Genomic DNA, 23,962 nt, shown 5'->3' with positions numbered 1-23,962 from the left:
TAGGTATGGAAAAGCTTTAAATTGGAATCAGAAGTACTGGCTCCTAACTGTTTGACATGGCAAATCACATAACTTTCCTGAGCTTCAGTTTCTTCATTTTAAAAATGGGGATAATAATAACTGCCCCACCTGTTTCAAGCCTTTGTTTTGGTGTAGATGAAATGAAATCATGTTTTTGAAGGAAGCCCTTCAGATACTGTAAAGTGTTAAATAATTTTATAATCACTACAAATTTAACATTATGTGTATATAGCATGTTTCAACAGAAAAACTAATAGTTTTTTTTTCTTTATCCCATAATCTACAGAATATCCATCCTGTATTTGGGACTGTTTTTTGCATATTATAGATGGAAAACATTCGACCTAGAAACTCTTCTTAAAATCAGGGAGTAAGTGATAGCAAAACCAAAATTAAAAATTTGAGACTTTCCATTTTTCAGTTCAGAGGATTATGCCGCTGTGTTAGACTCTCAGATTATGCTGAGGTAACTTAAGATACAGACAGCCTAATTGTTCAGTTTACATTGGGGAAGAAAAAGTCATCACAGAATTGGGAAAATGAAAATTGCTTTATTTTTGGAATGCATTAAAATCTTTTTTTCTCAATGATATCTTTTTTTTTTAACTTTTGCTTTTCAAACCCTAAGCTTCTTATTTTTTTTCTACATTCCCCTCTTCCTCCTTTTCTGATTTTTGATAAATGGGTATTGGTATGTGATTCTAAGTTTTGTTTTTATAGGTTACCATACTACTTCAGAAGATGTAATAAGTTAAATTTAAATTGTTAGGATGCTATCTTCTTGTAATCATCTTTTTCATGCTACACCAAATATTTAAGGACAGAAAAACTGGATCTCAATAAGCATGGAAGAGGAGCTTTGATCATTTACGTAGATTTATGCCATTATTAATCTTCTTAACTTCTGTTGTTTCATATAAGGAAAAATTTTATTGGAAAATGATTTCTTATGTTCTTTGACCAGGGTAACTCTTAGTTGATATTCCCTCTGGGCCGTAAAATTTTCTTGCTTTTATAAAATAAGAAGTCTAGAAAACTGTCTTCAATGCTGGAAATCATTTTGGATTAAGTGACCTCTAAGGATTTAAAAAAGACATTTTTATATTTGGTATACCTTTAATGTTAGTGAGCAAATATTGATGCTTTTGAAAAAGTTAACTAAAAAACTAGCCCTTAATTTTCTCCAAAGTCTTTGTTTCTTTCTAACCCAGGTTGATTTATCACCCATTTTTAAAACACAGAGTTTTGTAAAATATACATGTAATATATCTTACATAGTTACACACACCCACTTACATACACATGTACATGTGATGTAATCTTTAATTTCAAGAATTTTGAGTTTCACATTTTTTCTTTTTTTGGTATGTGGTAGTTTAATTATATAGCCTGTTATGTAGATTTATTTATCCATAGAATAACTCATATTTCCTCAAAATATAGCAGATAATAAATAATAAAAAAACTATGAGAATATAGCTTGTGATATGAATGTAAGCAACACTGGAATGTAGAAATCTATAAGTCAGTAGTATGATTGCATTTTATGGATTTTGAAACTGAGCTACAGTGAGCTTAAGTAACCAACATATTTGGGATTCAGACTCAAATTCAACTATCTAGCTCTAAAAGTGTCTTTTTCTATTACACATATTACTTTTCTGGTATTTAATCCAATTATATTTAGAGGATCAGATGGAATCCAGGCTTATCTGGTTACCCATTCAGGAGGGTTTAGTTACCACAGGGCATCGTTTTCTAACTTACAGTAATATCCTACAATATATACCCCAAAGTGGCATTATATCAACTCTGCTACTCTTACATGTGTTTGGTGGGTGGTGGTGGTGAACTATACAGCAATTACAATTAAATAGTAGGTATTTGAAGTTGCTCAAAATGGTTTTGTATATTATTTTTAAGTGGAAAATACTATTTTAAAGGAAATTATTACAATTTTGGTGAAATAGTAAAATGTTTACATTACTCTTCTTCTAATTAAAAAAATTTGTAATCTCTCTGAACTTTAGGTGGTTATTTTTTGCCTTTTCTTTTTACAAATACAGTGCCTTTACTTTCCCGAATTCTGCCTTCTGATGCATGTAAAATATACAAACAAGGTATCAATATCAGGTAAGGTGATTTGATTTTTTTCTGAGTAACAGATAATTGAGATTTAGAGATAGCTTTTCTTTTTGTAGTAATAGCTTATACTTGGATGTAGTATTTTATAACATGTTGTAATATATTCACAATATTTTATCTCCTTTGAGATACTACAGATAAGGAACCAAAGGCATAAAATCTTGACTAAAACAAAGGTATTATTATTTAACTACAGACTATCTGGAAGGCAAGTAGAGTGAAGATCATGATATAACACTAAGAAGATTTAAGATGGTCATCTCCCTCTTCCTAGCTTTGTAGGGAATAAGGGACACATAAGGAGGACATAACTATTGTCCTGTTTTTCCTCCATCCCTCTCCAGCCCTTCCCTCCCCTGTCTACCCATCCATGCTTCTAGCCATTCATCTGTTCAGTCATCTATCCATTCTAGTGAACACTTTAAGGCTAATTTTAATTTTCTTCTGTTTCCTTTTAAAACTAAGATTGATGTTTGGATCTCACAGGGAATCTATTTATTTTATTTATTTCAGGATTTTATCATTATCTCTTTAGCTTTCTGTTAATATAGGTATATTTACAAGTTATATATATCTAAGCTATATATAATGCTGGTGAATACGCCAACTTTTTAGTATATTCATATCTATTAGTATATTTATATATACATAAAAATTTACATGTCTGTATCTTATAAAAATCCAGAATATTAATTAATTTGAATATGTAAGAGTCTAGAACTAGAGATGTCTTAAAAGGTTATCTCATATAAACTCTTCATTTTATAGATTAGAACGTTCTGACAAGTGAAGTGATTTTTATGAGCATATTGCAAATTAATCACTGAGCCAGGACCTCTCTGACTTCCTGTCAGATCTTATCATGTTACAAGGCAGAAATTATAAAAAATCAACTCTTTATGAGATTTATTATTCAATATGTTGAATTATAATGAAGAGATAACCTTTAGGTGGAAGTAAGTTCTAGGGTCATTATTCTCCAGCAAAATTCTATTAAGGTAGAAGTTTCTGTGATTTTGTTTTTAGAAATAACCTCCTCAGATGTTTCTGATGATGAAAGTGTTCATGCACATTAAATTCATGGTCATTATAGAAACCTTGGAAAATACAGAAAAGTATAGGTTAGAAAACTAGGAAAGGATTTGATAATGATGTAGATTTAATTCAGTAGCCTATTGTTAGCAATATATTATGGTTATTAAAAAATTATCAGTTTAAAAATGCTTAATATAGGTGCTTGCCAAAGTTAGTAGATAACTTGGGAGAATAGTATTACCTTCCATGTGCTACTTTAACTAAAGTTTAGTTTTAGTTCTGTTTGATTCTTAAATTTAGGAGAAAAGGAGCTTCTTTCTTTTAAAAAATTGTTTCACATTTATATATGACTTTTAAAAGTAAATGACATGATGCATATTACCTAATAAATATAGATGATAAAAAAACCACAAAATGGTTAAGATAGAGACATGAGAATAAGAGGCTGAGAGGGAATAATTGTGTCAAAGAATGTAGTTTAAGGGAAGCTACTGCCGTTTAGCAAGACTCTGAAACCTGGGACTTACTAGCAGCCGAGTTTGAGGGAGAAATGTGACAGGTTCAAAGTGCTAGTTATCAAACAAAGTTTACTAGATTAATGGAGAAGCTACATTTTAGGATGTATGCCAAAGGTTTTTGCATAGATGAAGAATTATTTTAAAGAAAAAGAAGTTTGTTAACATTAAATAAAAACTTTCAAATTTAAACATCAGGAGATGATTAGTTCTTTTAAACATCACTTCAAATGAATTTTACTTGTATCTCATGACAGGTATGTGATAATTTAAAGTATCTTCTTTGGGAATTCCTTGGTGTTCCAGTGGTTAGGACTCCACGCATTCACTGCCAAGGGCGTGGGTTCCATCCCTGGTCGGGAAACTAAGATTCTGCAGGCCGTGTGGCCAAAAAAAAAAAAAAAAAGTATCTTCTTTGTTGTCAAAGAGAAATTAATACTTTAGTAGAAATAGGAAAGTGTGGGCAACTTTATTGTTGAGAATACTAACAAATATTTTCACTGTTAATAATTTTGAGGTTACGTATAACCACTGACTAAAATAATCATTGCAAACTTTCTCAGTCAGGCTCTTCCTATTTTGAGTAGGCCCTATTTCCTTTTCACTGTTACTTGGGCATTTTTCAAGTTTTTATCTGAAACAGAACATGTTCTACTCAAATCTTTGCATTTGTATAAAGAATTTTTTGTTCTTCATGGTGAATTACATGGCAAAATTAAAAGTATTTAGGCTTATAAGCTGAAAGCCAAGGACTAGTTAATACATTAAAATATCATTGTGATAAATTATATAAAAAATTATATTATAAATTATATCATTATGATAAATTAGATTTAAGGGCTCAAATGTTGCCAGTGTCAGTCTGTCTTTGTCTCTCTGTACATCTCTTCTCTCACATTTCCTATCCCCACCCCTTGCAACCCACTACTACTCTCACCCAGGATGGGCAAGAAGGGAATGGAGGCAAAAGACTGTTCTGGCCCTTTTCTTCTTTTTTTGTGGGGTATAGAGTTCCTTGGTAGCTGAAGCTTGGAGTCCAAATAGGCCATGCATGTAAAATGATCTGTTCCTTTTTTGAGACTTCAGTAGCCCGCATCTTATAGAGGTAGGGGATAAGCCCCTTTTACTGGCATTATTTTCTCTTACGCCACATGTACAAGCAATAACAGGATATGTTTAGTAGTACAGGCACCAGTAGTACAGTAGCAGGCTACTGGAAGTGGACCAGGGGCTAGAATTCAACTGTAAAGCAGCAGGTAGTGTTCACTCATATAGGAGTTGGTGACTTGGTTTTCTTTTTAGGACTTCTTATTCGGTTCTGAGGGGTGTGTATATTTTATATGGCTCAGAAAAGAGCCTCTTATACATAGGATAACCATATTTCCCTGTTCACCTCTGTTGTCCTGGTAAAATTATTAACAGTATCACCTTCACCTTTAAAAACTACTAGTTTTGGTGATAAATTATATGTAACCCTAGTTATTCTTTTGCATGTGAAATATGCTCCATTTTTAAGCTTCTCCTACAAAGCCTTGTGCAAGATTGAAGCACTTCAGGGTACTTGTGAACTTTTCCATTCCATTATTCTCCCAAATTTCAGCAAGCAGTGATTTGTAGATTTTATTTGAGACCAACCCACTGGGTCGACCATGCCAGGTCTTGGTTATAATGAGCACAACAAACATACAAGTGTGTGAGTCCATGAATATTTGCCATAGGAACGATCCATAATGTTTTCAGGCTGTAGAGATGTTGGAAAAGAAAATGCTGGGAAAAAGAATGCTAATCTGAATCTGGGAAGTCAAGCAGAAAGGCCAAGAATTTAGAGTAAGTTAAATGGTTTATCGAGTTGAAGGATGAAGCAAGGTTTGGTACCAAGCATAAGCATAGATGCAGATCATAAGGACAAGACTGTGGACACACAGTCCTTAGTCTAAGAATGTGGTCCGTCCATGGCTATACCTCTCTTATATACAGTTGACCTTTGAACAATACCGTTTTGAACTACTTGGGGCCACTTATACGTAGATCTTTTTCAAGAAATACGTACTACAGTACTACATGATCCAAGGTTGGTTGAATCTGAGGATGTGGAAATGTGCATATGGAGGGCCGACTGTAAAGTTACATGTGGAGGGGATGTGGGTCAGCGCCCCAAACCCTGGTGTTCAAGGGTCAGCTGTACTCTGCCGAGCTAGCAACTTGGTCTTGAAAGTATCAGAGAATGTTAGACAGGTCTGCTTTCCTTTTCTGCCCTTCCCCCTTGAAGTAACTTTTATGGAGTAGCTACAGTATAGGAAATGGTAGAGAATAAGGGTACAGTTAGAGAAATGCATCAACAATGGGGAAACAACCTTTTTCTTGCTGGATTAATGAAGTATATATTCAGAAAAATGAAATATAGATAAAATTGAATATATATTTAAATATTCTTTTGGTATTTTTAATGAGATATTTTAAATTTAGTTTTTATCTATAAATTTGATTTTGAAATAGGTATTAGCGTCTTGGTTTGAGTTTAGAGGGAGCAAAACTTGTTTAATTAATAAGAAGTTTTATTGAAATTTTATTTGTCAGAATTTCTCATCTATCCATCTTTCACAGGCTTGACACTACTCTCATAGACTTTACTGACATGAAGTGCCAACGAGGGGATTTAAGCTTCATTTTCAATGGGGATGCGGCACCCTCTGAATCTTTTGTAGTATTAGACAATGAACAAAAAGTTTATCAGCGAATACACCATGAGGTGAGCATGTTGTCTTTATCAGTATTCCTGTAAATGGTTTAAAAAAGTCTGTGTAGGGATTTCCCCTGTGGTCCAGTGGTTAAGACTCCACCTTCCAATGCAAGGGGTGAGGGTTCGATCCCTAGTTGGGGAACTAAGATCCCACATGCCACGGGGTGCGGCTAAAAAAATAAAAGAAGTCTGTGTATGCAACCAAGCCTCGGTGTAATTGTTTTAAAAGGTGTAAGGCATAATTGAGATGGTTCATTCCTAAAGCTTTGAATTTCTTACCTCTTGCTTTATAAAAAAGTTTTATCATCTGTTCTCTATCCGGACTAATCCACTGAGTCTGTTTGCTCTTAATTCACTGATGATCTCCTAGTTAAATAAACCCTAACTTCTCATAGTTCTCATTTGTTGAACCTGTTCTGGCCCTGTCCCCATTTATCTTCCTATCTTAGTTTCTTTTATTGTTGTGAACCATCTCTATCTCTTTAATATGAACACCTCTCTTGGCTCTCTGTCTGTACCGTTTTACTTTTCCCAACTCTTTGGCCACCTTTCTTTTTTCCGTCTTTTCACTCTTAAAGTACAGAATTATACCCCTTCTAAACACCATATCTCCATGTTGGAATTGCCTTCACAACGACCTTTGAGAGACCATATTCACCATCATCTTATATCTGTTGTTCCCTGAATGCTTATAACCCAAAGAAAAAGCTTTTCTAGTATCTATATATATCACTGATAGCCTTACAAATGTTTCTGGGTCAATATTTTGTTTTGTCACTGTGGCTTTTATTTTTCACCATTTCCTTTCCTTACGTTTACCACATCTTGTGACCCCTTCCTCAACATCTCTTAGATTAGACCCTCCTACTGTCATATCTGTTGACAAGACCTTAGTTACCTTGTATGTGTACTATTGAAATAAATAGTTTCCTAACTGGCACTGAGCAAGGAAGATTTGGATTCGAAGAGAAGAAAAAAAGACATTCCTTGTGGGGGAAACAGGATGAGTAAAGTCAGGAAAGTAGGACTAAGAATGGTTTATTTGGGAAACAGAAAAGCAATCTATCTGACTGCAGTGAAGGTTTCTCTTACTGAGCATAGGAACATGGTTTATGGAAGGCCTTAACAGCCAGAGAAAATAATTTAGGGTTTGTTATAGTTGGCAATAGAGAGTCATAGATTCTTAAACAAGGGATTGATTTGATCAAAAAGTAATTTAAATGAATTAATCTTATATATAATAATTTTTTGACTTTTCCTCCTTCCCTCTCTTCCTCAAACATTTTATCAAGGACCTAATAAATGCTAGACACTGCTAGGTGCTATGGATAGTGGCATTGTATTAATAGTATACAGTTTGTCTCTTGGTATCTGCGGGGGATTGATTCTAGGAATCCCCAAGGATACCAAAATCCACAGATGCTCAAGTCCCTTATATAAAATGGTGTAGTATTTGCATATAAGCTACACACATCCTCCCATATCCTATAATTCATCTCTAGATTACTTATAATACTTAATACAATGTAAAGCCTAGGTAAATAGTTGTAAATACAGTGTAAATACCTTGTAATTAGTTGCCTGTGTGGCAAATTTTAAGTTTTGCTTTCTGGAACTCTCTGGAATTTTTTTTCTCCAAATATTTTTGATCCCTGGTTGGTTGAATCTGCAGATGCGGAACCTGCAGTTATGGAGGGCAAACTGTATATCAATTACTATCATATATTAAGCATTAAATGCCAGCATACTGGAACTATAAATACTTTAAAGCTCTTTTATTAAATCCTTAAAATAACCTGTCTAAATAGTACCATCTCTATTTTATAGATGAAAATATTGAGGCTTATAAATGTTAAAAGATATCGCTAAGATCACACAGCTAGTATGCAAGATGGATTGGAAAAGGGAGAGAATGGAAGGGGGGAAAATATGTGTTTTTATGGTTATAGGCATACTTCGCTTCATTGCACGTCACAGATATTGCATTTTTTACAAATTGAAGGTCTGTGGCAACCCTGTGTTGAGCAAGTCTATTGGTGCCATTTTTCCAACAGCATTTGCTTACTTTGTGTCTCTGTGTCACATTTTGGTAATTCTTGAAATATTTTGACTCCTCTACCAGCAAACAGATTATGACTTGCTGAAGGTTCAGATGATGGTTAGCATTTTTTAGCAATAAAGTTTTGTGTTTTTTTTTAAATTTATGTTTTGGCTGCTTTGGGTCTTCGTTGCTGTGTGTGGGCTTTCTCTAGTTGCGGCAAGCCAGGGCTACTCTTTGTTGCCAGTGCGTGGGCTTCTCATTGCAGTGACTTCTCTTGTTGTGGAGTGCGGTCTCTAGGCACACAAGCTTCAGTAGTTGTGGCACATGGGCTCAGTAGTTGTGGCTGAACGGCTCTAGAGCACAGGCTCAGTAGTTGTGGTGCACGGGCTTGGTTGCTCTGCAGTATGTGGCATCTTCCTGGGCCAGGGATCAAACCTGTGTCCCCTGCATTGGCAGGCAGATCTTAACCACTGTGCCACCAGGGAAGTCCCAGCAATAAAGTATTTTTAAATTAAGGTATGTACCTTGTTTTTTTAAGCATGATGCTATTACACACTGAACAGACTACAATACAGAGTAAATGATGGTGGTGCCACAGATAGAATTGGGGCATTTGGAAAAGGAAACAGGTTTGGGGTTTTAGATGACCTTCATATTGGATCTGTTGCTAAAATCAGTGTATTAGTTTCAACCTTCTCTTTATATAGACTTCTCTGAAGTATTTGCTATTATCGGTAACTCAGTTCTTAAAATTTGCATTTCCTTGTGACTTGACCTTGATCATTAGATGTTCTTTTCCCATATCTCCTTCTTACTCTCTTTTGCCTGTTTCCTTTTCTCTGCTCACTTCTTGAATATTGATATGCGCTTGATGTTCTCATTTTTACAAATTGCCAGAATAATCTCTTCCATTCCCACAGCTCTCACTACCTCTTATCAGTTGATAGTTCACAAGTATATATTTGTAACTCAGATCTTCTGAGTGGGGACCTAGCTGTTTATATGCCTAATGGATATCCTGTGTGTCTCTTAGGTACCTCAAAACTTAGCTTATTTAAGACTTAACTCATTATTTTCCCTTTAAGGTGCCCGTTCTCCCATTTTCTTTCCTTTGGTGATTGATATCATTCTCTGTTCAGCGAGAAAAATTGGAGGTTTTTTTTGACATCTTTTCTTGTATTCTCACATTTCCTAATTAGAGAACATGTGTGGTTATTCTTGTCTCCCTCATGTCTTATAATTATCCCTTTTTTATTCATGCTGTTATTGCCATAATTTAGATATTCATTATGTCAACTGGACTGTCACAAAAATCTCATAAATGATCTTCCTGGCCCCCTTCTTGTCTGCTTTTAAATTATTTCACATATTGGAGATAGGTTGAACATTGAAAACAAATTCATGACACTTGTCTTCCTTAAAGACACTTTAAAAGTTCCCTATTGCCTGAAGAATGAAATCCAAGTTCCTTAGCATGCCATGGTTCCTTCTGTGACCTGGCTTTTGTTCATTTTTCCAGCCTTTTTCTTACCCTGTTATCATAGATACCTTCATGCTGAACTCTTTGCAATTTTTTCCAGGCTATTTAGTGTTTCATTCCTTTGTTCATATTGTTTCCAATTCTGGGGATACCCTTCTTCTTGTACCCTCACCCTGGTGGGGCACCTACTTAGTGTTACTTCCTCATCTGCCAAATGACCATTGTTTTCTTGATGTTCTCACTAATGTGGTACCATAGAGCTCTAATGCTGTTTTTGTCTATATGGCTTTCTTCTTTTTTGGGGCTAAGCTTCTCAGAGGTTTGGGGTTCTTTTAGTTGTGGTCTCTGGTACCTAATACAGCATCAGTACATTCTAGTTAGGGTTTGGCAGAATCTTTCTGTAAAGGGAGAGAGTCAGTATTTTAGATATTTAAATATATTTGCAGGTCATATGGTCTCTGTCACAACTGCTCACTTCTGCTGTTATTAACATAAAAGCCACCATAGACAATATATAAATGAATGAGTATGGCTGTATTCTAATAAAATTTTACTTGAAAAACAGATGGTGGACTGGATTTGACTGCTGGCCATAGTCTGCTGACCCTTATTCTAGACTCTCATATATGTACTAAATAATTCAAATTCTTATGTTTTAAATAACAACTGGATAGCTAACTGGGCAATAGATGAGTTGGAAAGATAGTACTAAAAGAGAAGCCAGAGATTAAGGCTAGTAGTGTAAGTATTAGCTGATGTTATAGTATCAATGAGATCACCAGTGGTCTGGTATTTAGGGTATATGTGTGTGTATTTTATGTCTAAAAGAATACAGAAATGCTAGATTTTGAGCAATAATCCTCAGGGCAGAGAATACTTGTTTTTTATCCTAATATGTATACATAAGTAATAATTGTTCATTAAATGTTTGTTGAATGAATGTAATTAACAACAGGTCTTTTTCAATGATGTGGTTAGGAGATAGTCTATGATTTACAGAAGAGTTATGTTTCAAAAGTTTATTTGAAATTGGGATGTTTGAAACTTAAGGCAAATTTCTTCATAGGTAGTGTTGCATATAGTGTTGTTCCCAAGCTAGTACATAAAATCCTAATTGATTTGTAATATATTTACATCATGATGGTTAACAGTTCTGTACAATCTATGCCAGTCAAAATTTCTCTTTAGGAAATTGTGTTCAGAATTAGTTTGGGTTACCAGGAATACATTTTCACCTGTTACAGCCTTAGCATTAATGTCAAGATTTTCTATCCCTCACTTGTAAGGGTGAAGGAAATGGGCTATATCTGGGTGAAAGTTTGTGGTGACGAATAGAAAATGGGCCTCCTGGGAATCTAGAAATCAGGAGGTAGGGAAAATAGAGACTACTTATTGGAAACCTTATGGATGGTTCTCCTTCTCCAGTCAACTCTCTAGGTTCTACCTTTTTTCTCCCTCTTTTCTTCAGATTCTGGGGTCCTAAATATCAGAGAATCTCTCTTGGCCTATTATATTTAGAATAGAGCCTCATCTAATACCTACTCATTTACTCTTCTGTACCTGGTCTCTTAGTTTTCTGTCCCTGAAACAAGCACAAAGCTTTCTCTTTTAAAAAATAATTATCGATCAATTATTTTATGCCAGCACTGGGGAATATGTTGAAGCAAGGCTGCTAATTGAGTTTGGAAATTATGAGTTGATATTTATGGATTTCTTTTCTTTCTATAAGGTGTATAGAGAAGATCCCATGTGGCCTCCTTTCCTTTTTTCCTTCCTTATCACCTCTCTCCTTTCCTCCTTCCCTTCCTTCCTTCTACTTAAAACTATTGGGAAAGAAAGGCTCATAGTGGTGGGTCTTTAGATTAAAAAGAACTAAAGTAAGATTCATCTATACTTAAAGAAAACAAAACCTTCTTACAGGCATTTTGTCTCAGACGTGTCTACTTAATTCTTAAAGTAATCTTTTACAATTACTCTGCATACTTTGTACTTCTGTAATGGGTAATCTAGTATTGTTTCCATTACATATCTGGAAGAGTGTGAGTACCCTTTTTATGTGTCCTGTATTTTTAGATTCATAATTAGTTATAATTCTAACTTATTTAGTTATATGAAGTTTACACTTCTGTAATTGTTTTTAGAGTAACTAGCACTTCACATTTTTTTAGAATTGGTCCTTTTTGTTTTTTGAAATCTGTAACGTTTTAATTGTTGACATTTTCATGTGTGGCGCTAAAAACCTCTGAAAACCTAGATTCTTATATTTACCTTTTGCCCCCACCCCAGGAATCAGAGATGGAAACAGAAGAAGAGGTTGACATTTTAATGAGTAGCGATATTTACTCTGCAACTTTATCAACCAAATCAATTTCTTTCACGCGTGCCCAAACAGGATGGCTTTTTCGGGAAGATAAAACAGTATGTGCAAATCGAGATTTTTACACTTTAAAAATTGTTTAGTATTTAATGTTGCCAAAATAATGTGATGGAAATACAGGTAGAAAGAAGTATCTTACTTACTTGTTTTCAAGTAGTTTATTCTCTTCTCTTTGAACCCAAATAGGGAATTATATTGGTTGGTTACAGAGTTGGAAGATAGGAGAAGCCAGGAGAGAAAGTTTAGTTCATTTGAATTTTATGTTGAAAAATATTCTTGTTGTTTGTTGCCTTGTTATTATACAGGGAACAATGTCTTCACATGGTTCCATTATATTTCTAATGCTTTATTTCTTAGGAAGACCACAAAGAAGCATATACTTTTAAATTCATTTCTCTGGACCTTTTTTCTTTCTTCTTTTAGAATTTTATACTATTTACTTACCCAGTATCTGTCCCTCAGTATTCCATATATTTGACTAAAATTAAATAAGCTTACATTTCTACAACACTGTAATTAAATTAAATCTCAGTGGTGGTTTCCCCATTAGTGAATTGTAAATTCTTTCCATAATTCCCATTTCATCTGTCAGCAAGAGGTTATATAATATATAATATTTCAAATACAATATGTTCAAAATATATTCAAACATTTTTTAGTTGCATGTATGAAGAAGCATCTTATAAAATTTTAAAGTCAAGGATAAGTAACACATTAGGTAACGGCCAAGATTTTAAGAATTCTATTTATCTTTTATTACACACAGTAGAAATGAATATATCCTCATTAGAAAGACAAAAATAGCCTGTAATAGTCAGGGTTCTTTGAGAAACAAAATCAGTAGGAGTTCTGTATCTCTCTGTGTATGTGTATATATCTGCATATAGATGTATATATACCTATAGACAGAAGGAGAGAAGGGTGAGGGAGAGATTGATTTATTTTAAGGAATTAGCTTGTGTGAATGTAGAGGCTGGTAAGTCTGAAATTTTTAGAGCAGTCTAGCAGGCTGGAAATTCAGGGGAGAGTTGATATGGTCTTGAGTTTGAAATCTGCAGGCTAGAATCTCAGGCAGGGTTTCTGTGTTGCAGTCTTGAGGCAGAATTGCTTTTCCTTTGGGAAACCTTAGTCTTTGCTCTTAAGGCCTACATTTGATTGGATATGGCCTTTCCATATTATGGAGGGTAATCTGCTTTACTTCAAGTCTGCTGATGTAAATTTTAATTAATCTAAAAAATGCCTTCATGGAATTCCCTGGTGGTCCAGTGGTTAGGACTCAGTGCTTTCACCACTGTGGCCTGGGTTCAATCCCTCATTGGGGAACTAAGATCGTGCAAGCTGTACAGCACAGCCAAAACAAACAAAAAGCCTTTGTAGCAACATCTAGACTGGTGTTTGATTGAACAGTTGGACATCATAGTCTAGGCAAACTGACATAAAATTAACCACCACACAGTCTTACACATAAAGCTGAAAAATCTCCCTTGACCACTACTCACAATCCCAGAGTCCTTTGCAGAAGGTTATCCAGCTGTATATCCCCCAGACCTTTCTTTATGCTTTATGTACATAAATATCTATCTATTTATGATTGATAGGTTTATTTTTCATAAAGTGTCATTTTATCTATTGTTTTGCAACTTTTTTTCCCCCAATGTCTTAGAAGTGTTTTCTTTTCAGTAGTATTACTTCATTCTTTTTAGCAACTGTATAGTATTCCATAGTATGGATATGTTGTAATTTATTTATCCAGTCTCTTATTTTTGGACATTTAGATGGACACACATTTGTGTCCAGTTTTCTCCCACTATAAATGATGTTATGTTTACTATCCTTTTACATGCCTTTTCATTGTCTTTTATAGATAGCAAGAAATGGAATGGCTGGATTATGGGGAATATACATTTAAATTTTTTTATTGATATGATTTATTTTTAATAAATGCTTTTTCATTACAAGATTTTAAAAATTGATCATTATCACTTGAGTGTTTCCCAACCACAGAAAAATTCTCACTGTGAGATCTAGGTTCATCAATTTTCCTCTCTAAGCCTATTTGGCAACAAGTACCATTATAGGATTCCCAGTTGTGAGATCCTACATTGCAATCCATTTGTTGGCTTGAAGTCTTATTTGTTTGTACTCTGTTCTTCTGGACAGCATTAGAAGGATCACTTCAAGAGAAGATAAAAATTGAAGCTGCTGTTCATCTAGTGCTACTGCTAAGCAGCTCAAAGCTCTTGAAGAGTGTCTAGGTGATCTTCTTAAATCTTTGACAGGTAAGGAGGGAGTCAGTAATGCTTATGGTTCCCATTTTGTAGGTAGAAACAGGTACAGAATGCCTTGCTTTCTAATGACTGGTAAGGAAGCCACCGAAAGCAAGGTGGAAATGGAAGCAACAATAAACACTTAGTTTTGGAATGCCAGAAAACAGCAGCAAGAGGAGAGCAAGTGATCTGCATGCAGGTAGAAATGGGAAGCTTATTTTCAGTAGTTACTGATCATGTTTTTTGAGGTAAGGTATTTCAAACTCTGACCACCTGTGGGTCTGGAAAAAGGTGAAGGTTAATGTTGAAGGAGCCCTCTTTTCTTGATGTCCTTTTAATCCATTTGAGTTTCCCTATCCCCAATCCATAATATAAATACATAATTATATTGATGAGCAAAACTACTTGGTTGTTCTCCCTTTGTTGAAAGAAGCAAGCAACTGTAACTTGAAGTTTGGGCCTGTTAGAGAATATTGGAACAGGTAATTAATTTTAGTTGTACTAGAAATTTTTATTTCTTTTTATTCCATTTTTTTCTATCTATAAAATGGGAACATTAATTATCCCTGACCCCTCCTTGTAACTCATGATATTTGACTATTAGCTAAATTAAGTTGTCAGATAGTTTTGTGCTACTTGGGAGTAGATTCTAAAGGAATACTCTGTGTTGTTTTTACTTACACTTAATTCATTTGCAGATTAACTACCATACATCTTGTGTGTTTTAAATTTTCCTTTACAAATTTGAAACGTGTAATTTTATGTATTTTTTAGCTTAATAGAATGTATAAGATAATTTGATAATTTCAAGTACCAGAGGAATATTTTATTTACATCTAAATGTTATATGTTTATGAAGAAACTGTGTATTACTTCGAAACTTTAAAAAAATCTAAGATAAACTTTATTATTTTGAAATATTTGATTTTGCTTTAGGAAAGGGTAGGAAACTTTTTGGCCGACTTTTATCTGGTGAATGGACTTGTTTTAGAATCAAGAAAAAGAAGAGAACATCTCAGTGAAGAAGATATTCTTCGAAATAAAGCCATTATGGAGAGTTTGAGTAAAGGTGGAAACATAATGGAGCAGAATTTTGAGGTATAACTTTTACTTTTCTTAATTTATAATGTTCTAAAGAGAGAGGGGGTAGACTTCATTCCTGGCATTCAGTGAGTTTATATAAGTATGCTCATAGGTTTTGTTTACCATGTATCACCTTTTATTTTTCTGTGATACAGTCTTTGGTGATTTTTTGTGAACCTGTTCTTGATCTTTGAGTCTTCACTAATAAGTAGATTAAAATCGTTTTGTAAGCATGAAACCTGGTGTTAATTTTTAATCCATGTCCCTTTGCATATATTATTATTATTTTTTTCCTACTTCACCAACTGAAATCTTCTGCTGCTGTGAAGACCTGGCTAAAAATCTACCTACTTTATGAAGTCATTTCTAGCCTATACCTTCCCATAATTTTTTTGTTCAGTATGTATTTATTGAAAACATGGTACATGCAAAGAATTGTGTGACAGTAGGAAAAGGGGAGAGAAATCATGGAACTACATAGCTATATGAGACAAGGTAACTTGGCTCTATAATCTTATTTCCCTAGTAAGATGAATTGGAGGGTTTCTTAAATTTTTTTTTATTTTAACAATTTTAGACTTTAAAACCAGAAAAACAATGATTCCCAAATGTTAACATTTTTTATAGCAGTGTTTTTTAGGATTGGGACCCTTTAGTGGATTATGAATTCAATTTGTGGGCTGTGACCCCCACTTTTTTTTTTTTTTTTTGAAGTAGAATCTAAATTCAGATAATAAGGAAAAACTAGAGCACATAGTATGGGTCCTTATTACTTTATGAAACAATAGTGTCAGGGGTGTATGTTGTGTCTACTTGCATATGTGTGACTGCTGGGTTATAGTGTAAAATGTGAGTCACAGTCAGAAAAAGATGAAAGGCTACTATGAGGAGACTTGAATTCCTTGAATGTTTAGCCTCTCCCCTATGGTATTGTGCCAGATTGCATTTTCAGGATAGACAAACTTTTCAGAATAGTATGCCAGGTCTCAACTAATTCATGGTGATACCGTGTGTGCCAGCAAAATTATCTTAATGTTTAGAAAGTTTATGTGTTGAGTGAATCAACCATAGTTTAGTTAAGTGAGTATAGGATGTAAAGTGCTTAAGAATCCACATTAAATGTTTAAGTTAAAATTGTGATCCAGTTTAGTGTGATCGTGTCCCCTTCCTACCAGATCCTCTTTGCAGTCCTCATTTTTCTTTTGTCCTTGGGTTAGAACCTCACTAGACTTTATTTTCCAGAAGCCTCCTGGTATTTGCTGATCTCTCCATCAGTAGGAGGTAATAGGATGTGATATGCTTAGGAAATAGAAATGGAGATGGATTGAAGAGAGGGAATGATAAGCCTAATCTTTTGACAGAGCTGTTACCCTTTCCCATTGTTAACCAGACATAAAGAACATTTCTTTGGACTATATTGTGATTTAAATTTTATAACAGTTCTTTTTTAAAAAATGATTTTGTTGTGGTGGTGCTTATTGCTACCTTTGTTTAATTTTGGCAGCAAACCATTTTGGGATGAGTACACAAATTTATTTTCTTTAGGGCAGAGATTGTAACTTGATGCACTTGAATTGGTAAAGGGGTCTTAAAATGACATTTTAATCACGTATAGTTTGGCACGTTGAAATTAAAACATAGTTTAATCCCAGATGTCTATATAATAAAACAAAATAATATGAATTAAATAATTAAGCTTCTGACTTCTGATCAGATCAAAGGAAGTAGTTCCTGGGCATTGTGTGAAGTATTTTTTCATATATCATCTCATTTAATTTTTAATTATCACAATGACCTAATGAGATAACTATCATTGCCCAATTGTATAGAAAGGAAAATGAGGTTTAAAGAAATTAATATATCTAAAGTCACAAAGCTATAAGTAGCAAAGATGGGTTTTGATTCTTGGACCCTTACCCCAAGTTCTTCTTGTTCTTGGTCTAAGTATATTGCTTCCCAGATTGCCTTTGTTAAAGTCTCTTCTTTGTGTGTAACCAGATTTTCAACACGTCTTACCAATTCTTACAAAATATTGTGAAGCTGAAGTTGTAAAAGGAATGAGAGAACGTTGCTATTGGTAAAAGTAGTCAAAATCAGTATTGTGGTTTTTTTTTAATGATGTATAGAGAACACATTAGTAAAAAGCATGTTTTTGGCTTTGGAACATTATTGAAAATTTCAAGAACTTAGAAAATATGTGTGACTATTATGATTGTTTTCAAAAGACATGAAAATATTTTATATATATATATATATATATATATGTATATATATATATATATATTTTTTTTTTGGCCATGTTGTGTGGCTTGTGGGATCTTAGTTCCCCAACCAGGGATTGAACCTGCACCCTTGGCAGTTAAAGCGTGGAATCCTAACTACTGGACCGCCAGGGAATTCCCAAAAATATTATATTTTAAAGCCACATTTTAATAGAATTTCAGTTCTTAAAAATGTATATCCTTTTCAGAATGCATTTATGTTCTTTATTCTAAATGAATAGCTTTTGAGTTTCTTTTTTTTTCAGACAAATATTTGTTTTAATTTCTATAAGAAATAGCTTATAGGTAACACTTAGAAGTAATTATTTGCCTTTTAACTAGTTTTGCCATTTCTACTCCTTTTCCCTCTCCTTTCCAGACAGTTCTAATATTTAGTATATATTTTTGACAATATTTTTTATAGTAAAATTTAAGTGCTCAGAAATTCTTAAGTTATGGACACTTGCTCCTCCACTTTTGGTGCTTTTTTCCACTTTGTTCTAACCAATTATTGTTGGAGGGGGGAGTAATGCCCCATTTATACCTTAGACAGTCATTGATAAAAGCATTAATTGTATGCAAGCTATACATACAGAATATTGAGTTAAACTATATTAGTGATTATGTACTTTTTAAATATATAAAATCAAAATAAGAATATATAGATATAAAATACATGAATGTGTTAAACTTCCAGAAAATTTTGCCATATAAAATATTAGGATTCAGCAAATCTAGCAATAAATCAAAACTATTTCTTATATGCTTCAAGAAAAACAGGCATTAAAAGTTTGCATTTAATTGTGTAGGAAAGGTTTGATTTCATTTTAGTTACAGAGCCTACTGACTTAGGGAAATAAACTTAGAAAGCCATCTGGTGTCCTGTGGCAGCCTTCATGTCTTCCTGTTTCATTAGATAGTTATGGGAACAGTATAGTGGGAACACTGATGGGTTCAACTTTGAGTATCAGTATATAACAAAGGATCAATTAGAATAAACATAAACTAAGAAAGACCTTATTAAAATATAATAACTGATATTCATAATGATGAAGTAAAGTGCTCAGTGGAAGTTTAAATTAGATTCATTACAGTCTCTACTAAGATAGGGAATGTGTAATGTATAGTTTAGAAAGAATTCTATTGGAAATAGTAGAAACTGCTTAGAGAATTTTATTACCTGGAAAAATATACTTATATGACATGCCACATTATCTAATCATGCCAGGAAAATGATTCTTTACTATGATTATATATATATTATATACATATATATGATAATATATATGTGATTTTATATATATATAATTTAATATATATATATATAAACACTCAGTTATAGCCAAATGTATATACAGGTATTAAATATATATAGGTATTAAATAGACTGGAAGCAAGAGTAGACAAAAGAGTAGACAATTTTAAGCAGTGCTCTGAAAGAGAAACTGACCATGATCTGCTTAGTTAGACAGATATTTGGGTGGAGGTGTGATTAACCTTTCTGGGTTGGAGCATCAGTGGTAAATTTTTTCAGTCATTTCTTCTGTTTGTTACAGCTTCTATTAGCTTGTCTGCCTTCTGCAGGATCACAAGACACTGTTTTACCTAATGTTTTGCCACAATATTTATGACAGTCACTATCTATTAAGCCCATTTGTCATTCTGTTAATAGCCATTGCCACATACCATACTATTGTGTGTAGTATCACATTTTATATATCATATTTGGTATTGGTTATGATATAATTTTGGCTGATTATAACAGTAACTTAAACAAGACGAGAGTTTATTTTTCTCTCATGGAAAAATCTGAGTTTATATGGTTTCTTTGTTCTGTGAGTTAATCTCAGACCTAGCCTTTTTTTTTTTTTTTTGGTCTTATTTCTCTACCATTTCTAGGATCTGGCCTTCGTTCACATGGTATACGATGTTTTATTACCTGTTTAGCATTCCAACCATTAGGAATGATAATTGCTAATAGTAATTAGGAAAGAGAGGACATGCCTGTTCTGTTTGAGTACCCAGTCAGAAGTTGCATACATCACTGCTGAAATCCCATTGGTTAGAACTTAGGTGTAACTAATTTAGCTAGCTGTAAAGATATCTAGAAGTCTTTAATCTAGGAAGTCATGTGTCCAGCCAAAAATTGGTAGGGAGGTTCTTTTACAACAAAGAACAGGAGATAGATTATTGATTGAGTAGACAATTAGTATTCTCTAATGTCTCATTGTTAGATACATACCTGATGCTTCAGTTACCACATAAACTAGTAACTGTCACCCAATATATACCTTCAATTCTGACCTCTTAATCACCAGATCTATAGTATTTTGCCTACCTCCACTTGGATAAACATAGGTATCTAAGATTTAGTATGTTTAAATCTGATCAGTTTTTTCATTCTTCTTATTTTCTCTGTCTTGAGTGGTAACACCATTATCTACTACCATTACCCAAACCAGCAATCTGAAATTTGTCCTTGGACTTCTTAGCTTTCCTTAACCTCTGTGTCTAATCGATTACAAAATCCTAAAGATCTCATGAATCTATTTCTCTTCTTCCATTTTGAAATAGCTTATCATTTCTCATTTGGATTACTGAGATAGCTTCCTAACTTACTCACTGCTACCAGAATGACCTCTCTGAAATAGATTGAACTATGTAAAGCCTCAATAACTAAATGTATAGAATATTTACTATGTGTCAGGCACTATTTTAAGTATTTTATATTAACAAGCCAGTTTTATCCTTACAACGACCCTCTGAGGTTATGTAGTTGACTAAACTGAGACAAAAGAGGTTAAATAATTTGTCCAAAGTCAGCTAGTAATTGGCAAAGCCAGGATTTGGTCAGTCTGGCTCCAGCATTTGTGTTCTAAAACATTATATTGCTCAAAATATTCGTCCATTGCTCTCTGAGTAAAATACAATCTGCTTAGTGCACAAAACCCTTTCAAACTACTTTTTCTCTTCTGTGTCTTGCCCTCTTACCTTGTATCTTGCTATTTTTCCTTCATGTATGCTACACATGAAGGGAAAAATAGCACCACACTTGTAGTTTCCCAGTACAGCATGCTTTTTCTCACCATTGTACTTTTCTCAATGTCCTTCATTTGGTTATTTTGTTCTCTTTCTTTTAGACTTCTCCACCAGGAACCACCATTGCTGGCACATCTTTTTGGCTCTTCTCAGTGATTTTATGCCATCCTCTTGATCCCTCTATCATAGCACACCCATCCTGGATTATAATTATCTACTTCCTGTGTGTCTCTTTGTAAACTTCTCAAGGGCAGAACGTCATCTTTCATATTGCCTGATGCTCAAAAACTGTTAGTTTCCCTTCTTCCCCTATTCTTCTGTTGCTACTCAGAGATCATCAATGATTTCTAACCAACAAAATCTGTGGCCCTTTTTTCAGGCTTCTTTCCCTTTAAAGTCTTTGTTATGATATTGAAACAGCCTTTTCACTTCCATGATACTTGTCTTGCATCTTGTCATGATACTTGATACTTGTCTTGTATCTTGTCATGATACTTGATGCTATGTTTTTTTCTTTTCCCTTATTGATTAATATCTGGCTCCCTTCTGTCCTCTCCGCCCTCCCCCCGGCAAATCTGTGTAGTTTTTAGGACTCAGTCATCAGTTCTCTGTTTTATTACTTTTCATTTAGTCAGAGAATTCTTAAACCATTATCTCTAAATATGATTTCTCTCCTTTTCTTTTTGTAACTGCCCTCTAGGAACTTCCAAGTATAAAATAGTTACTATTATTTACTGAATCCTTTATACTGTGCTAGGCACTAAGATTTTCCATACACTATCTCCTTGAATTCTTAACTATGAGTTGGGTGGTCATATTCCCATTTTGCAGGTGAATTAAATTGACAATAATATAAATAACATGCCCCAATTCACACAACTACCAGGTAGTGGAGCTGGGTGGGATTGCAGTTCATTTTTGTGTCTTCAAAATCCTTGATTTTAACAACTCTAATATGCTGCCTATTAACATCTTAAACTCATTATATCCAAAACTATACTTCTCTGAATGGAACCTTCTCCCAGTGTTACTGTTCATTTTGTTATTTATGTGTCTTTCACTTATTGCCCTTTTGCTCTACAGTTTGTGGTGTTGGTTTTTCCTTAGCAATTTTCGATTTCTACTGCCTCTCCCTTAGTTCTTTATTGCCAATTCATCCTATTGTGATCCAAGCTCTTAGTTAACAAAGATGAGGTGTAAGTTTTAAATCTGATATGACCTTTACCACTGTTGTTGATCTCCCTTTTGAACTTTCCTCCCTAGTTCAAATCAATCTAGTGTTTTCACTGTTAATTCTCTCTGTCCAAAATATTCTTTTTATTTTCTTTTCATTTAAATTTGAGCCTCAATCCCCTAGTCTCGATTTATTGTCTATAGAAAACTGCTCTCTTTTCTGAACCCCTGTATTACTCAGTTTTTTGTAAGCTCATTTGATCTTTAATCATTTAATACTTTGTATTCCTGATTAACTATTCATGTTTGTATGTGTTTTTTCTTTCCAACTTTGAATTGTAAACTCTGTGAAGTCAGGATTAGTTTTTATACTTCTCTGTAGTTCCCACGTTCAGCATCTAGCATAATGCCAGGGACATTTTAGATGATTAAAACATCGAATGGGGCTTCCCTGGTGGCGCAGTGGTTAAGAATCCGCCTGACAATGCAGGGGACACAGGCCGTGCTCCACAACAAGGGAAGCCACTGTGGTGAGAACCCGCACACTGCAATGAAGAGTAGCCCCTGCTCACTGCAACTAGAGAAAGCCCATGCACAGCAATGAAGACCCAACACAGCCAAAAATAAATAAATTAAAAACAAAACAGAACAAAAACAAACAAAAATAGACATCGAATGAATGGATTTTACTACTTTGACACTTTTCTTTTTGAGATTTTTAAAATGATAATAAATATTATTGGAGCTTAAATCACCATGGAAGTATCTCAGAATAACCTCTTAAAGCATTATATTGAAGAGATTAAGTAGATTATAGTTTATTGTATGTTTTAATTTTATATTTTAAAAAATATAATTTTCTTTTCTCCCTTCCTCTTCGTCTCTGTCTCTGTATCTCTCTTTCTTTCTCTCTCCCCCTCTCTCTTTGTTATTTTTTGGCAGCCAATTCGAAGACAGTCCCTTACCCCTCCTCCTCAGAACACTATTACATGGGAAGAATATATATCTTCTGAAAATGGAAAGTAAGTGTTGTTTTGTTTGTTTATATATTCTTTGGTTTTTAGAAAAATTTGTAAAAACATGGATATTTAGGCATAAAATTTTTTTTACAGAGAATCATTAATATAGTTTCATCTGAAGCAGTTCTTTTTCCTTTTAAAAATATGGATGAAGGGGCTTCCCTGGTGGCACAGTGGTTGAGAGTCCGCCTGCTGATGCAGGGGACACGGGTTTGTGCCCTGGTCCAGGAAGATCCCACATGCTGCGGAGCGGCTGGGCCCGTGAGCCATGGCCGCTGAGCCTGCGCGTCCGGAGCCTGTGCTCTGCAACAGGAGAGGCCACAACAGTGAGAGGCCTGCGTACCACACACACACACACAAATATGTATATATGGATGAAGCATGATGAGGGAGAAGCATCCCTAGTTACATTCTCTTTTTGAATAAGTTGTAGAGCCTTCTTTTTACATCCCTCTTGCCAATTTATATACACCAAAAAACCTATAGGACATTGTTCTAAGGAAATATGAGGACTTGCCCAATACAGTTGCTTATTTGAGTTTTTGCACTGTATGATGAACTTTATATTCTGTTATTATCCAGAGTCTTCGGCAAGGTATGTAAGGCTACTCATTGTTTATCTACTTTTTGCCTTTCCAAGCTCATCTGTCGTGATCTCTTTGTTTCAGCCTGTGCCAGACTACTTCTTACTATGCTTACCCAAGATGTTTGCTTAATGGTTATATTGCTAATACTTAGTAGAGTACCTGTTACATAGTTTTTGTAT

The 23,962-nt window shown here is 34.2% G+C and overlaps 1 protein-coding gene across 1 annotated transcript in view; it reads left to right on the top strand.

The window, feature by feature from the left end:
* Nucleotides 1–23,962, top strand: part of ANKRD13C (ankyrin repeat domain 13C) — an 80,055-nt gene that overhangs the window by 42,500 nt on the left and 13,593 nt on the right. Inside the window, exons 6-10 of the mRNA XM_024734622.1 lie at nt 2,088–2,154; nt 6,321–6,465; nt 12,264–12,395; nt 15,558–15,719; nt 23,120–23,199. Coding sequence (XP_024590390.1) covers nt 2,088–2,154; nt 6,321–6,465; nt 12,264–12,395; nt 15,558–15,719; nt 23,120–23,199 — 586 coding nt within the window. The remainder of the gene's footprint in view (nt 1–2,087; nt 2,155–6,320; nt 6,466–12,263; nt 12,396–15,557; nt 15,720–23,119; nt 23,200–23,962) is intronic.

The sequence above is a fragment of the Neophocaena asiaeorientalis genome, unplaced genomic scaffold, assembly GCF_003031525.2.
Source record: "Neophocaena asiaeorientalis asiaeorientalis breed wild unplaced genomic scaffold, Neophocaena_asiaeorientalis_V1.1 scaffold15, whole genome shotgun sequence".
Classification (NCBI taxonomy): Eukaryota; Metazoa; Chordata; class Mammalia; order Artiodactyla; family Phocoenidae; genus Neophocaena; species Neophocaena asiaeorientalis.
Note: the sequence above shows the minus strand (reverse complement) of the source record. Positions and strands in the feature narration are given on the sequence as shown.